The sequence below is a fragment of the Chlorocebus sabaeus genome, chromosome 21, assembly GCF_047675955.1.
Source record: "Chlorocebus sabaeus isolate Y175 chromosome 21, mChlSab1.0.hap1, whole genome shotgun sequence".
In the NCBI taxonomy this organism is placed as follows: domain Eukaryota; kingdom Metazoa; phylum Chordata; class Mammalia; order Primates; family Cercopithecidae; genus Chlorocebus; species Chlorocebus sabaeus.
The window spans coordinates 110,962,451-110,975,696 of record NC_132924.1 but is presented as its reverse complement, the minus strand read 5'-3'; the positions used below and the strand labels follow the sequence as shown (position 1 = coordinate 110,975,696).

General features: G+C 44.7%; 1 protein-coding gene across 4 annotated transcripts in view; it reads left to right on the top strand.

The window, feature by feature from the left end:
• The window catches only part of CREB3L2 (cAMP responsive element binding protein 3 like 2), a 129,692-nt gene that overhangs the window by 94,513 nt on the left and 21,933 nt on the right, over positions 1-13,246 (top strand). For all 4 annotated transcript variants that reach the window (XR_012090437.1, XR_012090436.1, XM_007983065.3 and 1 more), the window contains exons 6-8: positions 1,209-1,355; positions 3,251-3,309; positions 5,959-6,027. Coding sequence is in view for 2 of the 4 variants with exons in the window: in XM_007983065.3 (XP_007981256.1) it covers positions 1,209-1,355; positions 3,251-3,309; positions 5,959-6,027 (275 nt within the window). In the remaining 2 variants the exon portion in view is untranslated. The remainder of the gene's footprint in view (positions 1-1,208; positions 1,356-3,250; positions 3,310-5,958; positions 6,028-13,246) is intronic.

The window sequence follows — 13,246 nt, the reverse complement described above, 5'->3', positions numbered from 1 at the left end:
CTCCTGCCCTAAACCTTTCCTGATCACACAGCTCATAGCACTGTACTCTTACTTCAAATTTTTAGTGCACCTTTAGCTAATGTATTAGTTCATTTTCATGCTGCTGATAAAGACATACCTGAGACTGGGCAATTTACAAAAGAAAGAGGTTTAATTGGACTTACAGTTCCATGTGGCTAGAGAAGCCTCACAATCATGGTGGCAGGCAAAGAGGAGCAAGTAAGTAAGGAGCATGTAAGCATGGATGGCAGCAGGGAAAGAGAGAGCTTATACAGTGCAATTCCGGTTTTTTAAAACCATCAGATCTTGTGAGATTCATTCACTCTCACAAGAACAGCATGGGAAAGACTCACCCCATAATTCAGTCATCTCCCACTGGGTCCCTCTCACAACACGTGGGAATTATGGGAGCTATAAAATGAGATTTGGGTGGGGACACAGAGCCAAACCCTATCCGCTAAGAGTACAGTTTAGCATTTAATTACTCTTATCCTTTCATGGGTATCAATTCAGTCTCACAGTCTTGATCGCAAGCTACTTGAGAGATAGTCCTCCATGGCATTTAGTATGGAGCTAAAATGCAATAGGGTCTCTGATTAATTATAAACACGCCATTCTACTGTGGGGTCCATGAGATGGGCTACTGTTCTTGTCTTCATTGCTGATGGACAGTCTGAGACTGCTAAAGCCAGAGGCTTCTATGGAAAGAGTCTGCAGGTGTGTCCCTGGGTGCTCTGCACCCTTAGCTAAAAGTGGAGGAGAGAAGTGACTCCTGGTGTGTAGAGAGCACCTTATAAAATTGCATTTTCAGAAGGAGAACAACAAAACTCTTGTACAAAGCAGGGCTGCAAATGAATCCTTCATCACTCCAAGGCCAGGAAATCTCTAGGGATGTGGGAAATGACTTCTCTACTTTTTCTTTTCATGTTTTAGCGAGCGGGGTGCTTCCTGGGAAATAATGGGTGGAGGTTTCTTTATTCTTTTCCTTGAATTATAACCCCTAAGTTGTAACACTCACATGGGAGTGTCTTCCCTATCTTCCCATGCCCTTCAAAATACCCATCTATCACCCAAAGCAGGTGGGGCATCCTTGTCCCAGAGCCTTCTGTAAGACATTGTAACAGATTCTCGTCACCCCATCGGGAGGCTATTCTTCAGTGGTCCCAGTTCTTTTTCTTTGACCCTTTTCTGCTCCTTGGTCTGCACAGAAACTGCAGGGATCAGGCCCTCTGGTCCTGACAGAGGAGGAAAAGAGGACCCTGATCGCTGAGGGCTATCCCATCCCCACCAAATTGCCCCTGTCAAAATCAGAGGAGAAGGCCCTGAAGAAAATTCGGAGGAAGATCAAGAATAAGGTGAGCCTTTCAAATCTAGGCACTTCTAGAGCAGAGACACGAGCAGAATCGATTCAGCATCCCCTTCCCTGCCTTCCCAGTGACCAGCACTACCCCATCCCATGGCAGAGACCAAGGCCAAGCCCTTCCCTTCCCTAGGCCCTGGGAGGAGCATCCTCACCACGTGCCCCTCTCTTCCTCCAGCCCATCCCATCCCATCCCTCTTGAGGCCAGCGGACTCCCGAATCAGTGTCTACCTCCTTGGTGCCCACGATGATACATTCAGGGGTGGGAGGAAGCTATTAGAATTTCCATCTAGTTTTTCTTTAAAATCTCAGCCTTTTAAATTTTGGGCTTATGATATATACAATAGTTTCCTCTAGTAGACATATATATGTATTATATATATTATATATGTATTTATGTTATATATATTATATATTATATATGTATTATATATTATATATGTATTATATGTTATATATTATATATGTATTACATATTATATATGTATTATATATGTATTGTATATTATACATGTATTATAATATATGTATTATATGTATTACATATTATATATGTATTGTATATTATATATGTGTTATATAAAAAATACAGCATATATGTGTATTATATATATAATACAAATACATTGAGAGTGCTTGGTTAATTTTTTTTTTCTTGTAGGGTTTAGTGATTACAAAACTTCTGCAGTTTGCTGGTCTGTATTTGGACTCAGTAGTGTCCTACCCCTGGGCCGCTCAGTGCTGAGCAGGGCTGATGAAAACCAGGGGGATGGCTGAGGCACAAGCCTACCGGGAGGGTGGGGGCAAAGAGGGAAGGAAGACAAGAGCTTAGTGTCACTCTATCCATGCGCGGAACCAGCAGCAAGTTGATGTATGACCAAGCCCCAGCTGTCTTATTTTATAGATGTAGTTCAACCAGCAGAGGTCCGGGAGTTAAACTCACTTATCTGAGACCACACTGATCATTTGTGAGCCACATGTTCTGGCCTGGCTCCTTACTCAGTGTCCATTTTTTTCTCTTCTTTTCTTTTCTTTCTTTCTTTCTTTTTTTTTTTTGATACAGAGTCTCACTCTGTCACCCAGGCTAGAGTGTAGTGACGTGATCTCAGCTCACTGCAACCTCTGCCTCGCAAGAAGGTTCAAGTGATTCTTCTACCTCAGTTTCCCACGCAGCTGGAACCACAGAAGTGCGCCACCATGCCTGGCTAATTTTTTTGTTTTTGTTTTTTGTTTTGAGACGGAGTCTCACTCTGTCACCTAGGCTGGAGTGCAATGGCACAATCTCGGCTCTCTGCAACCTCTGCCTCCCGGGCTCAAGCGATTCTCTTGCCTCAGCCTCCCAAGTAGCTGGGATTACAAGCATGCACCACCGCACCCAGCTAAATTTTGTATTTTCAGTAGAGATGAGTTTTACCATGTTGCCCAGACTGGTCTTAAACTCCTGACCTCAGGTGATCTACCCACCTTGGCCTCCCAAAGTGCTGGGATTACAGGCGTGAACCACTGCGCCCAGCCATTTTTTTGTATTTTTAATGGAGACGGGGTTTCACCATATTGGCCAGGCTGGTCTTGAACTCCTGACCTCAAGGGATCCACCCACCTCAGCCTCCCAAAGTGTTGGGATTACAGGCGTGAGCCACCGCGCCCGGCCACTCAGTGTCCATTTTACTGGGGGCCTACTTTGTAGGAAAGTAGGTGTGAGTTTGGCAGCTGGAAACCCAGGAGGACAGAATAGGTGACTAGTCGATGAACCAGCAGCTTAAACAAATGGCAAGCAGCTTGCAGAAGTGAGCAGGGCTTTAGTGATGTCTACGGTAACCACCTCCTGTCTTAATTGATTTACTCACAGAGCTGGAAATTAATCATTCTCCTCCCACCCCTCTCTCTCAGATTTCTGCCCAAGAAAGTAGGAGAAAGAAGAAAGAATACATGGACAGCCTGGAGAAAAAGTAAGCCTGCTGGCAAACTGTTGCGTTCATCAGGCAGTACGGGCAATATGCACAGAGAAATGTGGGTGTGTGGAGAATCGGGGAGAAGCAGTTCAATTCCTCTTTCTGGCCACCTTGGAAACCCGGTGGTTTATCAGCTATAGTTTGCCTGCCACCTAGTGGTTATTTGGAGGAGATGTCTATAATAAAGCAAGAAAGAAGTAAAGGCACCTTAGTAGGTGTTTGAATCACACCACTGCCAGCCAGGACCCCAGAGTCCTCAGAGACTTCCTTTCTAACACGTACAAATATTAACATTCCTGCACATTCCTGGAACTCCTAGCAGGAGAAATCCTGTTTTAGCCGAAAGGAGCAGTGCTACTTAATCAGCACCCATTGGCCAAATTCCCTCACGCTCTAGAGAGGGCATACAGGGAAAGAAAGATGTCAGGTTGGCGGCCTTTTTTTCCCAGCCACTACAATTCATGTTTTTTTGCAAAAACACTTGAAGGCAATCTTTGTTCTTTTAAAACGTCTGTAATATCAGGCGGACTGTTAGAAAAAGAGGAATTAAATACAGTTTTGTCTTAGCCCTAGAAGTTAGTTCTTCAGCTAACAAACTTAAGATCTTTTTAAGATGAGCATGAGGCCCCAGACCCAGGAATGAACTTCATGTGGATCCGGGGAAAGGAGTGGCTGGTGGTTCCTGGCTGTTTCTCGAAGTTACTGTTTAAAGTCTAGTGCTTCTATCGCCTGACTTAAGTACTGGTAATGTAGCATTAAGCATAGTCAGCTTTCCGTATCTGGGGGTTCAGTGTCCTCAGATTCAACCAACCATGGGTCTAAAATAGTCAGAAAAAAACCTCAATAGGCTGGGTGTGATGACTCATTCTTGTAATCCCAGTGCTTTGGGAGGCCAAGGTGAGAGGATTGCTTGAGTTCAGGAGTTCAAGACCAGCCTGGGCAATGTAGCCAGACCCCCTAAAAAATAAAAAAAAAATTAGCCAGGCATGGTGGTGCACATCTGTGGTCCCAGCTACCCAGGAGGCTGAGAGGGGAGAATCACTTGAGCCCAGGAAGTTGAGGCTGCAGTGAGCTGTGATTGTACCACTGCACTGTAGCCTTGATGATAGAGTGAGACTCTATCTCAAAAAACCAAAACCAAACAACTCAATAATAATAATAAAAAACACTTCAACAAAAATTAATACAACTATAAATGCAAGATAACACATATTTACATAGTATTTATATTGTGTTTGGTATTATAAATAACCTAGAGATGATTAACATATACTGGAGGATATGTAAAGGTTATGTACAAATACTACACCATTGTATATCAGGGACTTGAGCATTGGAGATTTTGATACCTATGGGGAGTTCTGGAACTAATCCCCTCTGAATACAATGGGATGACTGTAGTTCCAGGCTGTCCCCCATTTTCTATGGGCATCCAGGGTTAAGATGTTTCTATGAAAATCTCTTTACTGTCTCTTTTGGGCATGGGTGCCCCAGCACCGGGATTCCTTGTCCTGGGCTCTTGTCCTCCCTCTTGTCCTGCCCTTTGCTTAAGTCTCTTCACTTCTTATCAGTCCTGGTAAGAGTGTAGCCGGGAGTATCCAGATCATTGTAGTATAGAGGGAGAAGTATGACGGGCATTGAGAACACTAGGGAGGAGGTGAGAGGAAAGAGGGTTGTAACACCCTAAAAGAGGGTCATATTTTATACCGTCCCTATTCATCTTTCATTATTCAGGCACTTATCACTCAGCTCCCTCTTTTTTTTTTTTTTTTTTTTTTTAAGACGGAGTCTCACTCTGTGGCCCAGGCTGGAGTGTGATCTTGGCTCACTGCAACCTGCCTCCCAGGTTCAGGTGATTCTTCTGCCTCAGCCTTCCAAGTAGCTGGGATTACAGGCACATACCACCATGCCCAGCTAATTTTTGCATTTTTAGTGAGATGGGGTTTCACCATGTTGGCCAGGCTGGTCTTGAGCTCCTGACCTCAAGTGATCTGCCTGCCTCAGCCTCCCAAAATGCTGAGATTACAGGCATGAGGCACTATGCCTGGCCCCAGCTCCTTTCTTTTCTTTTCTTCTTTCTTTTCCTCCCTCCCTCTCTCTCTCTCTCCTTCCTTTTCCTCCCTCCCTCCCTCCCTCTCTCCCTCCCTCCCTCCCTCCCTCCCTCCCTTCCTTCCTTCCTTCCTTTCCTTCCTTCCTTCCTCTTTCTTTCCTTCCTTTCTTGTCTCTCTCTGTCACCAGGCTGGAGTGCAGTGGCTATCTTGCCTCACTGCAACCTCCGACTCCCAGGTTCAAGCAATTCTCCTGCCTTAGCCTCCTGAGTAGCTGGGCATGCCACCATGCCCAGCTAATTTTTGTATTTTTAGTAGAGACAGGGTTTCACCGTGTTGGCCAGGATGGTCTCGATCTCCTGACCTCGTGATCCACCTGCCTCGGTCTCCCAAAGTGCTGGGATTATAGGTGTGAGCCACTGCGCCCGGCCTATTTTTTTTTCCTTAAGTCTCTTCATCCTTCTTTCCATACTTTCTCACACTTCCATGGAGTAGCAGATCCCCCCAACCCTCATTTTCCTCATCCCCACCTACCCTAGCTCCTGGCTTAGTGTTTGCTCTATGGATAATAATTTTCTTCTTTCTCTCTCCTTTGTAGAGTGGAGTCTTGTTCAACTGAGAACTTGGAGCTTCGGAAGAAGGTGGAGGTTCTAGAGAACACTAACAGGTAAGTGTTACTGGACTGAGAGCTGATCGTGCTGCCAAATGGAAGGTGGGGAAGGAAGAGGATAGAATCCAGAACCAGGGATGGAAGAAAAGTGAAGGAGGTCACAGTGAAAGTGCAGATGTGCTGAGATGCTCAGCATGGCCAAACTCTACCCACCTGCTCCTGCCACACACACACATATGCACACACGCATGCACACGTGCTACTCTCGCACACACACAAACACATATGCACACATGCTGTCATATTCACATCCTCAATACACATGGACATACTCTCATATGTACACACATGTACACACGTGTACACATACATGCATATTCTTTACTTTTCCTAAATGATATAGCATTGAAGAAGAAAGTGATCATGACAAGAACTATTACTAGGGGGTTAAAAAAGAGGCTTGGAGGAGAATAAGATCAACAAGCCTGATTCTCCTGAAAATGACATCAAAATTTAGAGGTGAACAAGGAGGCACTGGCCACTTCATTATAATCCAATTTTAGTAGCAAATGATACTTAGTAGTTAAAAAAAAGAGAAAATCATTGGTACTTTTTTTCTTTTTTTTGAGATGGAGTCTTGCTCTGTCACCCAGGCTAGAGTGCAGTGGCATGATCTCGGCTCACTGCAAGCTCTGCCTCCCAGGTTCAAGTGATTCTCCTGCCTCAGCCTCCCAAGCAGCTGGGACTACAGGCGTGTGCCACCACGCCCGGCTAATTTTTGTATTTTTTTTAGTAGAGATGGGGTTTCACCATGTTGGCCAGGATGGTCTCAATCTCCTGACCTCATGATCCGTCCCCCTTGGCCTCCCAAAATGCTGGGATTACAGGTCAGAGCCACTGTGCCCAGCTGAAAATTGTTTGTTAAATTTGTTTTTTAAAATTCACTAGTTTGTTCCTTAATTGCATTTCAAACCCGTTTTACAAAAATTATAATGGTACCAAGTTGATAAATTCCTCTAGCACTTACTGTGCCAAGTGCTGTTTTAAGCACTTTACAGCTGTGAACTCATTTAGCCCTATGAGGTGCCATTATTATCATCCTCACATATAGAGGAGGTAACTGAAACTCAGAAAGTTTAGGTGATTTGTCCAAGGTCACACAGTAGATGCTAAAGCTGCGTTTGAACCCAGGTGGTCTGGCTGTGGAGTCTCAGTATAAGAGGCGTATATGGAGGTTTATGTCTGGGTCATATGCAAGAGGAACGGGTGAAAGTGCAGGGTTAAGAAACTGGCTTTTGGGGAGTTTCATCCAGAATGTACGTGTTCATGTGCACACGTGATACGTACCTGTGCTGTGACAATTATTTCTTAGTCAGAGACTCCTGTCACCCTGAGTGTTAGAGATCCAACAAATTAAGCAGAGAAAAATGAATTTACTGGGTAAACAAAAATTTAATCAGATTAAGGGTCAGCATTAATGCCCAGTAACAGTTGTGCAAATATTAAGGGATCAGTTTAAATCTCTTTGCATGTTATTTGATAATAACAAATGAATTTAATTCCCATTTCCTGATTCTTTATGGTTTGTTGCTCAAAAAGCTGGCTAATATAGACATAAGCTAAAACTACCATCACTGGGATCCCCCTGAAATTTTCTCTGCATTTCTGGGAACGTGTGCTCAGAGAGCAGTCAGGGACAGTTCACCGCAGGTGTTCTGTAAGACAGACTGCCCAAAGGGAGGAAGCGCCACCAACTTAGCGTGGCGTTACCTTGATCTCAGGAGGCCAGGGAGCTGGTTTCACTGCTTTCCTTTGGCCGTTGGTCTCCAGGGGCTTCCTCTCTTTTTGTCTCCGCTTCCTCTCCCCTGGGGGGATTGCCTGAGGCGGCTCTGGTTCTCTGGATCCTGCCCAGCCAGCATCTGTATCCAAGTTTTTAGCATTCTGAGCAGATATCCCGGCACCCATCCTGGCACGTGCTCCCGCAGCAGTCCCATGTTCCTGAGTGGGTGGGACAAATCCTGGCCAGAAATTCGTGAAAAGGGAAGAGCAATCTGTCAAAGACCTCCTTGGAGTTCGTGTTCAGGTTTCGTCCTCTACAGCCTCAGTGTCAGGCCTTCCCTCGGCCACATGGGGGCAGCAGAGGCACAGCAGGGATGTGCTGGGGGCAAAGTCGGGCTGTGTGAGGGAGAAGGACCCATCCACCACCTTGCCTGGGAAGTCTCTGCTCTCCTCTGCAGGTGGACTGTGCTGCTTGTTCGTTCGTCCCTCCCTCCCTCCCTCCCTTCCTTCCTTCCTTCCTTCCTCTTTTCTTTCTCTTTCTTTCTTTTTTGTTTCTTTCTTTTTTTCTTCTTTTTCTTCATTTCTTCTTTCCCTTCCTTCCTTCCTTTTTTCCTTCCTTTCCTTTCCTCTTTCCTTCCTCCCTCCTTCCCCCCTCCCTCCTTTCCTCCCTCCTTGCACATTTTCATTTTTGTTTGCTTGTTTGAGTCAGATATCCAAATAAGGGCCATGTGTTCAAACTGTTTGATCCGTCCATTATATCTTTTTGTCTGTACGTTCTCTTGAATGTCTTTGCTGTTATCTAGTAAAGGCCGAGTCAGTTGTCCTATAGAGTCTTCCGTGGTCTTCATTTACTTGTAATATCCTTGTGGTGTCTGTTAGCACAGTCCTACGCCCACTACAGACTCTACTTTGTTTGGTTTCAGTTTTCGGTAAGAATTCGTCATAGGTTCCACTACGTACCTCCATCAGAAGGAACATAAAATTTGCCTATTTGGTTCTCAACAATGTACACTTATTGACTAGAGAGATCAATACATTAGGGGTTTGAAAGTAGCCTTATAGAATTCTATCATTTCTCCTCCAGTTATTAGCGGAATATTTTGGTAAAGCAAGACTCTTCATCATTAACGAACATGGGTGCACAGGTAACTCTATTAGATGCTGATTTCATTGTCTTTGGGTATATACCAGCAGAGGGATTGCTGGCTTATATGCGAGTTCTGTTTTTAATATTTTGAGGAACCTCTACACTGTTTTTCATAATGGTTTTACTAATTTACATTACCACCAACAGTGTGGAAGGGTCCCTTTTCTCCACACCCTTTCCAATACTTGTCACGCCTAGTCTTTTTATGATGATTGTACTAACAGATGTGAAGTGATATCATGTAGGGTTTTGATTTGTGTTTCTCTGATGACTAGTGTCAGTGAGCACCTTTTCATATACCAGTTGACCATTTTTGTGTTTTCTTTAGAGATGTGTCTATTCAGGTTCTTTGCCCATTTTTTAAAATTGGGTTTTGTTTTTGTTTTTGCTGTTGAGTTGTATGAATTCCTTATGTATTTTTAATATTAACCCCTCATGGTTTATGTGGTTTGCAAACATTTTCTCCCAATCCGTGGGGTGCCTTTTCGTTTTGTTAATTGTTTTTTGTTGTTGTTGTGCAAAAGCTTCTTAGTTTGATATAGTTTTACTTGTTTATCATATGTTTCAGACTTAAGGAAGATGCATACATAGTATGTGCTCCTTGTAAAAATAGTGTAGAAAAAAAATAGAATCCTTTCACTCAGAACTATCTTTACATTTTGGAGTATTTTATGTGTACATATTTATATTGTGCATACTTCTTTGTTAAGAACTATTTCCACATAACAAAACACTGGACATATTCTCATACATTTCTACAGGATCTTTGACTCACCATTAAAAATAATCTACCTTGGTCAGGTGCAGTGGCTCACCACTGTAATCCCAGCAGTTTGGGAGGCCGAGGCAGGTGGATCACCTGTTGGTCAGAGATCACCTGACCAACATGGTGAAACCCCATCTTTACTAAAAATACAAAAATTATCCAGGCATGGTGGCAGATGCCTATAATCCCAGCTACTCGGGAGACCAAGGCAGGAGAATCGCTTGAACCTGGGAGGCAGAGGTTGCAGTGAGCCGAGATTGTGCCATTGCACTCCAGTCTGGGTGACAGAGCAAGACTCCATCTCAAATAATAATAATAATCATCATCATCATCATCATCTCATCTGCTTCATGCTATTAAGATCTTTAGCCTTCCCTGACAGGCTGCTGTTACCAAATGTGACCAGGGCTAGTTTAGCCACCTGTTAAAGCAGGGAAAGTTTTTTGTTTGTTTGTGTGTTGTCAGCGTTATTAAGGTATAATTGACAAAATTGCATATTTTTACAGTATACAATGTAACGAGTTGATATATGTGTATATTGTGAAATGATTATCACAATCAGGCTAATTAACACATCCATCACTTCACATAGTTACCTTTCTTTTTTCTTTTTGGTGCAAATGCTTAAGAGCTACTCTCTTAGCACATTTCAAGTATATGATATGGCATTTTTAATTCTAGTCACCATGCTGTACAGTAGATCCTCAGAATGTATTTACCTTATAACTGAAACTTTGTACTCTTTGACCAGTTCTTCCACTCCTAGCCCCTGGTGACCACCTTTCTATTCTCTTGTTTCTGTGAGTTTGACTTAATTTTTTTTTTTTTAGGTGTAAGTGATACCATACAGCATTTGTCTTTGTCTGGCTTACTTTACTTACAAAGCAGGACAAGTGTGTTGATGTTCCTCTTCCCCTTGGTCTCCTTCCCTGTACTCTGTGCCTTCCCTTGACTCTAGGAGCGCAGTGGCTCCGTTTAGCTTCTTCTCCCATTTCTTCTGCCTCTTCAAGACTCACCTCTCCTCGTGGACAAAACTTTTATGGTAGTAATGGCTGGCAATGGATTCATCTGTGATCTTCCCACAGATAATTGTAGCAGGGACCTCCTAAGGTCATATAAGACCAGTAGCTTTTAAGGCTGGGCGCGGTGGCTCACGCCTGTAATCCCGGCATTTTGGGAGGCTGTGGCTGGTGGATCACCTGAGGTTGGGAGTTCGAGACCAGCCTGATCAACATGGAGAAACCCCGTATCTACTAAAGATACAAAATTAGCTGGGCATAGTGGCGTGTGCCTGTAATCCCAGCTACTCAGGAGGCTGAGGCGGGAGAATCACTTGAACCTGGGAGGCAGAGGTTGCGGTGAGCCGAGATTGCGCCATTGCACTCTAGCCTGGGCAACAAGAGCAAAACTCCATCTCAAAACAAACAGACAAACAAAATCAGTAGCTTTTAATGTATTTTGGCTTGAGAGGGAAGTAAATAAAAGCAGGGCTGCCTCACTCAAACAGGGGGAATGGACCTACAGTTCTCTGACTGCTCTTCCCCCTTTCTCTTTGTTTTCTGCCAAGGGCCTCTGTGGTACTCAGAGAACACCACGCTAACCAGAATGACTGATGTAAGCATTGGCAATGCCCTGCCCTAGAGCCAGCCATGGGGAGTTGGTGATTGGGGCGCTGGGCAAGGGAAGACGTCGGGACCCCTTTACTCACATCACCCCATGCAGGTGACCGGTGTTTGAGCTGTGTGCAGGGCTGGGCTGGGGAATGCACACCTGTGTGTGTGTTCCTGTTGGTGCTCCTCATATTATCATCCTTCAGAGGCAGCTCTCTGGAAGTAGAACAACTTTGATAAGTGAACAGGATCCTGGGTCACCAGAAATGGGGGGTGGAGAGGCCTTGGGGGCCATTGTTTCATGTGGCGTGGCATAGCATGGCAGGGAAGGGGAGTGGCTGTTTCATCACTGACCAAATGGAAGAAAATGATACCTCTTTACTTTTTTTCCACTCCTATACAATACCCCACAGGGGACTTTCCCATCTACCCAGATGAAAATTTGTGCTCCGATTATGAGTCAATCCTGAGTTAGTTTTTCTTTCTTTTTTTTTTTGTACTGGACTCAGCAGCAGCCACCTAGCCTATTACTGATTTCTAGGTGAAAAGACCTTTTATCTGAGCCATGGAAACTGGAAGAGGACAGGGCTGGGAGAGATGAAGAAGTCCTCTTCATCTTTCTTCGGTTTTTCTCTGGGAGCCTCTCGGAACAGAGCTGAAGCGGTGTGAAAGCACCTTCACACTTCCTTTGCTGAGGTGATCCGCTAATTGCATGCTATCAGGAAATGTGTAAGATGGGAGTGAGATGGTTTCCCAGGGGGCCCTCCTTCCTGTGCTCCATCAAGAAATACATTTTCACTTGCCAGTGTCTGGGCAGTGCTCGTGTGTGGCTGCTAGAGAATCCTTCTGGCTTTTCTAAGTGAATGCACCTCTCTAAGCTGCAAGCTCTCTGGATAGCCCCACCCTGGTCTCATCCCTGAGAAATCTTGTCATTTTTTCCCACTGGGATAGTTTTCTTCTGCACGAGTGATGCACAGACACTGGCCGGCCCATCACTTGTAGGCGTTTGTGGCTCAGTTTGCTCCATGTATTACTTATTTTGTTCTCAGGCTTCTTTAGGGCTGTGAGCTGCAGCCTCTCTCCTTGAGCATGGATTTGTAGAGTCGTAGGAGCTTAGACTTGAGATACACCTTAAACATCATTGTATTGAACTGCTAATCACTTTATTTTACAGAAGGAGAAACTGAGGCCTGGTGGGGTTAAAGTCATCTAAACATTTAGAGCTAGAAGGGGGTGAGAACTTGGTCACTTAACTTTTGAACTGGCCCTTACTTTGGTTTCTCTTGCTGCTGTGCCTCTTGCTCCTTCAAGGACCTTGCCCCAGCAAGAGCCAACTTTAGACCTGGACACAAGAGCCCTTGATTTGGACTCAGTGTTCTAGAGGGCCCTGTGCTGGCTGTCCTTTAGCCATGTCCCCCTCCATGGGATGCGTAGTTGGCAGGACCAAAGGGATGCGTCCATCTGGAGCTCTCACCTTAGCCCTCTAGAACTTACCCTACTACCTAGGATCTTGGAATTCCCTGTCCAAAGGGAATTTTGATGATCTTAGCTCATTTCCAGGGCCTATGTGGACTTCTACTCCAAATCTGTTCTCTGAAGGGCAAACCTGGTGACCAGCGGGCACCAGTGAAGCCAATGGGGTAGACAGAGACAGCTCTTTGTGAGGGCTGCATATGGAGTTTGAACCAGGGCTGGTGTGTGCATGACATCCTTCACAATATGGCAGCTCTGGGATTCAATTTAGCCTTATTTATGGAAGACATGCGATTCCTGGGTCAGAGACAAAGGACTCTATTGCTCAGCAGGCAGTTTGAGCATAAGCATGTATGTATCAGTTCTCCTTGCCCCCAGGTGCCAGGACAGATCCAGGTGGATGCTGTGCTCTCAGTGGGGATTGTGTCACAGCTAAGGAAGCCTGAGCTTGGAGAATCCACTACTTTTATAGCAAGCAATCAATAAGCCTGCTTCTTGCCC